Source organism: Gadus morhua, chromosome 1 (genome assembly GCF_902167405.1).
Source record: "Gadus morhua chromosome 1, gadMor3.0, whole genome shotgun sequence".
Taxonomy (NCBI): Eukaryota; Metazoa; Chordata; class Actinopteri; order Gadiformes; family Gadidae; genus Gadus; species Gadus morhua.
The window spans coordinates 13,908,528-13,916,027 of NC_044048.1; the positions used below are offsets into that span (position 1 = coordinate 13,908,528).

The window sequence follows — 7,500 nt, forward strand, 5'->3', positions numbered from 1 at the left end:
CAGGCGCATTTGGATGGTGTGTTGGTGGTTATGCTTTTTTGTTATTGTTCAGTTATTAATCAGGAAATGTTTTTTTATTATGTGAATCCATCATTATGTTTGAAACTGGCAAAGTAAGTTTTACGCGACACATGGCAAAACAAGGTTTTGATAAGCCCAGGTTATGGTACATTCACGTTTATTTAGGATTTTACAGTGTTTCAACTCTCTTGGGTCCTTTGACAATGGCAGAGTATCGCAAATAAGAAATCCAATGGTGAAATCTGGTGTCAAAGCCCCATACACCTGCACCAGAAGCACTTACGTCTGATAGCTGATATGCCCGCATTGCAAGGTGACACTCCATAGGGCTGCTTCTCAGCTTATATAAACAGGCCCCGACCACAACACACGCACGTGTGCAAACTAACACACACACACGCGCGCGCGCACACACATGCAAACTTTGATACAAAGTAAAGCGCAAAGCACCTTTGAGGGATTTGTTTGCGTTCGTTTATTTTGAACATATTTATTTTCCCTATGCATATTTTCATAATATCTCCATGTGCTACACACCATTCCGCATCCTGTGTACACAGAGATGTTTCAAATCCCCAATGGACTTTTTATTGAATTAAACAACTGAAGGGTGAATTTAATGCGGCCAGGTTATGCTATGGAGAATTTATCCCTCAAACTGTCTAAAGGCTCTCAGACACAGAGACACACACACAACGACGCGCACACACACACACACACACACACACACACACACACACACACACACACACACACACACACAGCATATATGTGTCCGTGTGCATGGCAGCTGGTGGTGCAGTGTCAACAGATTGGCGCGGCTGTGGAATAATAATGTGGGGTGGTGGAGCTTGCCTGGTCAATGGCTGTTTACAAGACTGGAGGGTTCTCTTAAGGACTAATTTGTCACTGTCAGCTTTCTATGCATTTTCTTTGGCCTAAAAAAATAGGTGCCAAATTTAAATGTGCTCAAAGAGCACATTTTTAAAGTCCACATGCACGTGTTGATGCGTGGAGAGGTGTGTGCTGTATTCCTCAATGTGTGAAGTGTGTGGCGGTTTCTTTCATGTGTGTGTTTGTGTGTGTGAGCCTGTGTGTGTACATATGTCTATGTGTGTGTGTGTGTGTGTGTGTGTGTGTGTGTGTGTGGCTAAATAACTAGTGTGGCGGTGATGGTAAATACAGAGCGGTCCTAGCTGGTGACTGCACGGGTTAACTCTGTAATCAACACCTTAGAAATGCACAACACGGACGGCAGATTTATTGCATGTGTGTGTGTTTGTGTGTGTGTGTGTGTGTGTGTGTGTGTGTCTTCTTGTGTTGGTGTGCATGTGAAAGCGCGTCACGCGTGCAAGTGAGTGTTATTGTCGTTGAGAGATTTACACACACCTTTTCAGCTACAGGTATCAGGCCCCGTCTTGTCTGAGTCTGCCTGTCTGTGAGATCAGACACAGCTCCTGTCTGGCGCTCTGTCCGTCTGTCCGTCTGTCTATCTCTCTATGTTTGAGATCAGACACATCACCTGTCTGTCTTATTCCCTGCCTGTTCAGGCACACATGCCTATCATATACAACCTTTGTTTTATTGTGTCATTGTGTGTGTGTGTGTGTGTGTGTGTGTGTGTGTGTGTGTGTGTGTGTGTGTGTGTGTGTGTGTGTGTGTGTGTGTGATTATGTGTTTGTGTGGGTGTGCATGTGTGCTTGTGTCTGTTTGTGTGTGTTTATGTGTGTTTGTGTGTGTGTGCTACAGCAGGGAAATATGGATGTATCCTTTCTTCTCCTTTCCTGTCATCCATAGCATTCTCTCCTTCTCTCCATAGTCAAATCAATTCACCAAACGTCCAAAAGCAGATGATGACGAGTGAGATGAAGACAGATGGACTGACAGACGGTCATCCACACTCGCTATCCCAGGTCAGTATGTGTTTGTGTGTGTGTGTGTGTGTGTGTGTGTGTGTGTGTGTGTGTGTGTAGCATTCCTTGTTCTTTAATTTAGCTGTTCATCACCTTCCTCAACTAATAAAGTTCAGGTTGACGGGAAGGCCTTTCTTCCTCCTCCTCCACCTCCTCCTCCTCCTCTTCGTGTTTCCAAGTTCATCCCTTTATGCTCAAGATTCTCGTATCCTTTTCTCCTTTTTCTCTCTTATCTTAAATTTTTCTTTCTTCCGTCCACCTTCCCTATATCAACATTTCAGAAAGTGTGTCCTTTATCTCTGCCTCCGTCACTCTCTCCTCCCCTCTCCCTCTCCCTCAGATCCGGAGCTTTCCTCCACTCTGTCAAACCCAACTAGCTCACCCTTCGCTCCTTCCCTCCCTCAGTGCGTCTCGCCAGCCGGCGCTAAGTGGAAGGGACGGGCGTTTAGTCGGACAGAAATCAGGTCCATACGCCGGCCGGCAGTGGGGGGCATAATGGTTCAAGGGCGGGCAGAGAGCAAGAGAGTGTGAGAGGGTGTGAGTGTGAGTGAGAGAGAGAGAGAAAGAGAGAGAGAGAGAAGGCGCAAACGTTATCCACATGTGATGTGATGCACAGCGACGTCCACCAGCTGAGACACGTGTGTGTCCTCGCTGTGTGGGTCAGCCTGACTTGTGAATGTGGGTTGAGTGTCCTGATGTTTACGCGTCAGAAATTGGAGGGGGGGGGGGGGTTGCAGACCTTTGAAGAGGTGTTAATCTGCTGGGAGTGCAGCCATTCCGGCCCTTTCCCACAGGACAGATGAAGTCGATTGGAGTGCTCTCTCTCTCTCTCTCTCTCTCTCTCTCTCTCTCTCTCTCTCTCTCTCTCTGTCTCTCTCTCTCTCTCTCTCTGTCTCTCTCTCTCTCTCTCTCTCTCTCTCTCTTCTCTCTCTCTCTCTCTATCTTACTCTCCCCTGGCTGCAAACCCCCCCCCCCTCCACACACACCCCTCCCCCCCCCATCCCCACACACACTCCTCCCCCAAGGCGTTCCACACACTGGGTTTACACTTATTTGGATGATTCTGTGTTTACTGGCAAGGAAAACATCCCTCTTCCCTCTTCAAACAGTCCCCGAGCTGGTTGTTCTCTCTTAACAAGCCCTCAGAGAAATAGTTTCCAAGTTGAATCCATCTGGATATTTAGAGAGATGGATAGATACTTAGACCGACTGATAGAAAGATAGACAGTCAGAGAGATAGATGGATAGATGGATAGATAGATTAATAGACAGACAGAGAGACAGTCAGACAGAGAGCTAGATAGATGGATAGAAAGACTATTATGAACGAATGCAGCTATTTTGTGCTGGCTCAGCATAAGTGCTGCCCTTAAGCCCCCCATCCCTCACTCTCTCTACCTCTCTTCCTCTCTCTCTCTCTCTCTCTCTCTCTCTCTCTCTCTCTCTCTCTCTCTCTCTCTCTCTCTCTCTCTCTCTCTCTCTCTCTCTCTCTCTCTCTCTCTCTCTCTCTCTCTCTCTCTCTCTCTCTCTCTCTCTCTTCCTCTCTGTCTCTCTCTCTCCTGTCTCTCTGTCTCTCTCTGTCTCTCTGTCTCTGTCTCTGTCTCTCTGTCTATCTGTCTCCCTCTCTCTCTCTCTCTCTCTCTCTGTCTCTCTCTCTCTCTCTCTCTCTTCCTCTCTGTCTGTCTCTCTCTTTCTCTCTCTCTCTCTTCCTCTCTGTCTCTCTGTCTCTCTCTCTGCACGTATCTCCCAGTCCATCAGGAACAGTGCACGCTCCGAGGGTAAACAAAACACAAACAAGCCATCTCTCCTCTTGATCCACCCGCCTCCTCACCCCCAGCCCACCAGAACCCCCCCCCCTCCCTCTGAGTTTATGTGGGACAAGGGTGGGGGGTGATAGCATCTCTCTCTCCACCTCCATCGTCTCCATGGCCGCCACGCTGCGTTTCCCAAACACAGAGGGAAACTCACATCGGAAGTGTTCGCCGACTCCAACCAGACTTTCATCCCGCCGCCCCAGCCACTATAACCCCCCCTCTCCCCTCTCCCCCCCCCCCTCCCCCCTCCCCTCTCCCCTCCCCTCCCTCTGGGTCGTGCTCAGCCATGGCGTGGGCGCTCTGTGACAGTCCCTCCCCGTGCACGGCAGCTGTTTAAAGAAAAAGAAACTGACGGGGACGAGATTGGAGAAGGGGGATGATCTTCCTTTGATCCCGCGCGAGGAATGCTTTCATTGGAAAGCGGCGCTCGGAAACCGTCAGCGTCCACACGTACGCCAGAGCCGTGGTATACGGCATTCCGGATAAGCCTTCCGAGCCGTCTTCGGGGTTTTCAAGAAATCCAGAGGAACACCGGGTGCACATTATGACGTGGCGTTTTCACATTTCAAAGCAATGGAATCGGAATCGCACAGAGATGCACGGAAAGACCGAACCAAAGAAGGGCAGAGCAAACGAAAAGATGGAAGAAAAGGAGATCGATATCCATGTAGACAGACAGATGGGGTGATAACTGTCTCAAGGAGTATGAGTAAAAGGTTGAATCTGTGTGTGTGTGTGTGTGTGTGTGTGTTTGTGTACGTGTGTGTACCTGTGTGTGTCTGTGTCTGTACGTCTGTGTGTGTGTGTGTGCGTGGGTATGCGTGTGTATGCGCCCGGGTAAAGTGATGGGATCAGGGGTGCCGGAGCTGCTGGGAATGTGCATTCTCTCACTCCCCACTCGTTTATTTGAGTGATTATAATCCCACCATCACCAGAGGGGGCCAGACGATGTAATGAGCCGTCCCCGGGGACCCAGGTGCTGATTGGTTCTGCAGCCGCAATTCTCCTCACCTTCGCACCCGTTTCGCCCTCTGTTCCTTCCCTTCTGTCTGTCTTCGGTTTTTCCCCATCAACCCTTCTCGTCTCTCTTTGTCCTGCGCCATTGAAAAACTGTGTGTGTAATTGTGTGTGCGTGTGTGTGTGATTCTCTTGGCTCCCCGACTGATTCGCACCAGATCTGCAGACGGACATGCAGAAAACGCACACGCACACACACACACACACACACACACACACACACACACACACACACACACACACACACACACACACACACACACACGGGCACACGCACACGTACACAGGGGCTTCCACGGCTGGACCCTCGAGAGCGAAACCCAAGCAGAGAACTGTGTTTGTACACGCGTGTGAAGGTGTGTGTGTGTGTCGGAGTCTGTCTTTGTGGGGCGGGGTCAGACCTCTGCTTGTTGATGCTGGTGCATCGAATTACTGCCAATCTGTCACATCCAATTATAGCTCCCGACTGCTGACACACACTGCCTGCCTCTGTACCAGTGTGCGATCGCGAGCGCGTTTCTTGTGTGTGCGTGTGTCACCAAGCGTGTCAGTGTGTGTGTGTGTGTGTGTGTGTGTGTGTATGTGTGTGTGTGTGTGTGTGTGTGTTTGCCGCCACTCACCTCCAGCTGTGCTGACGTGAAGAGCCACAGGCGCAGGGCAGTGATCTGGCTGACTGGGCACTTTTCAGCCCCGGGGCCAGGATAAGACCCCCTGTTGTTCCAGTCACTTGTGAAGTCCCAACTTTCAGCCCCCCCCCCCCATCAATTCATCAACGTTGCAATGAACCACCGGCCATTAATGACCACAGGATGAGGGGAATACCAGTGGCATACCAACCAGTGGCATATCCTGCATTTTAGGATATGTCACTTACGGTAGCTACCCGAGGCTAATGGAATGCTAATGCTACTGTACCATGCTATTAGTACCGTACCATGCTAATAGGTTCACTATCTGTGTGGTGGGTGTGACCGCACCTAATCCTTTTTTTGCTCTCCATGTGCTTCTCTCAGAAAACCAATGTTTAAATCATTCCAATGTTTTCTCGTCCAATGTAACCAAAAAAGACCAGGTTCATCTCCCTGTGCTTTTTGCCTCTCCAACACAATTAGAAAGGGAGACAGACAGACAGAGACACAGACATAGACCGAGAGATACTGCGGAGCAACGTCAGAGAGATACCCAGAGGCAGAGAGAAATAAGGAGAGGCATGGAGAGAGGAGGGAGGGAGAGAGACATACAGATAGTGTGCAGGAGGAGAGAGATGGAAGGGAGGGTTTGTTATTTCTGTCCAGTGTTTTCTTTCACAGCTCCAGCCTCCAGTGAGGAGCAGTATCCCCTTTCCCCTGCTCCCTGTAGGTGTCAAGACAGCCCACACACACTCTGCACCAGTGGTTCCCAACCCTGTGGTCAGGACCCTGCTTGGGGTCCCCTGATATGCATGTGGCGATGAAGGAGATTGCTGACATAAGCGAAAGATGTTTGATGATCCAAGTTAGCAAACCCTTTTGTTTTAAAAAGGTCTCATAGACCTCAGGACTGCCTAATGATTCGTAGCTACGAGCAAAACTGCTACTTATCCTTTGGACGTTGATATTACCGGCAGATTTTGATTGGGTTAAAACGTTTTGTGTTTTGTGTTGAAGCAGATGCAAAAAAGTCCAAAAGGTTGGACACCCCTCCTCAATGGGGACACACACGCACACACAAACACACACACACACTCACACACACACACACACACACACACACACAAACAGATACGCACACACACATGCCATGCATGAACACAAACACACACATACACCCACGAACGGACACATGATACACACCGAGACGCATCCATTCACGTGGGCGTTTGAGGTGGCTCATCTCCATGTCTTAATCGCTCTCTGGTGATCACGGCTCCTTCGTCACCGGAAGCCCCTCTGTTTTCTCTGCACTCTCGCCTCCCCCACAGCATGTTAACGCCTCCGCCTTCCACCTCTCAAATCAGTCAGGACGCTACTCAAACACTTCTGCCGGCTAGGGAAACAAAAGTATTTTGAATCTGATTTACAATAGTACGTTGTGGTGTCTTGAAGTGTTTGTGTGTGTGTGTGTGTGTGTGTGTGTGTGTGTTTGTTTTTCTGATTTTCAATGACCTTGAACAGATTAGAGAAAATACCCCTTCCTCCTTTCCCCTCTCCCCTCTCCCCCCTCCCCACTCAGCTCCCCCCCCTCGGTTTCCCAGAATGCCATGCGGGAGACGGCGGAGCGGATCAGGGAACTAGAGCTTGAGCTGAGGGAGAGCATGAACACCTCCGCCCACAAGGAGGCGCTGTGGGCACAGGAGGAGGAAGCCCGTGCCCAGGCCCAGATGGAGGTCCAAATGGCACACACACACACACACACACACACACACACACACACACACACACACACACACACACACACACACACACACACACACACACACACACACACACACCCGTGCATGCACACAAACAAATGCGCAAATGCACGCATGTACACACGGCCGCACACACGCATCCACACAAACAGACACACACACACACACACACACACACACACACACACACACACACACACACACACACACACACACACACACACACACACACACACACAAACACACATACAAACTGTACATGGACACAGAGTAATCGTTGCACATTTTTGGACAGCCCCACATGCACACACACACACACTTACACACGTACAAAAACAAACAA

General features: G+C 49.7%; 1 protein-coding gene across 1 annotated transcript in view; it reads left to right on the forward strand.

The window, feature by feature from the left end:
• Positions 1-7,500, forward strand: part of LOC115554158 (ERC protein 2-like) — a 163,516-nt gene that overhangs the window by 63,817 nt on the left and 92,199 nt on the right. Inside the window, 2 exon segments of the mRNA XM_030374310.1 lie at positions 1,841-1,942; positions 6,977-7,130. Coding sequence (XP_030230170.1) covers positions 1,841-1,942; positions 6,977-7,130 — 256 coding nt within the window.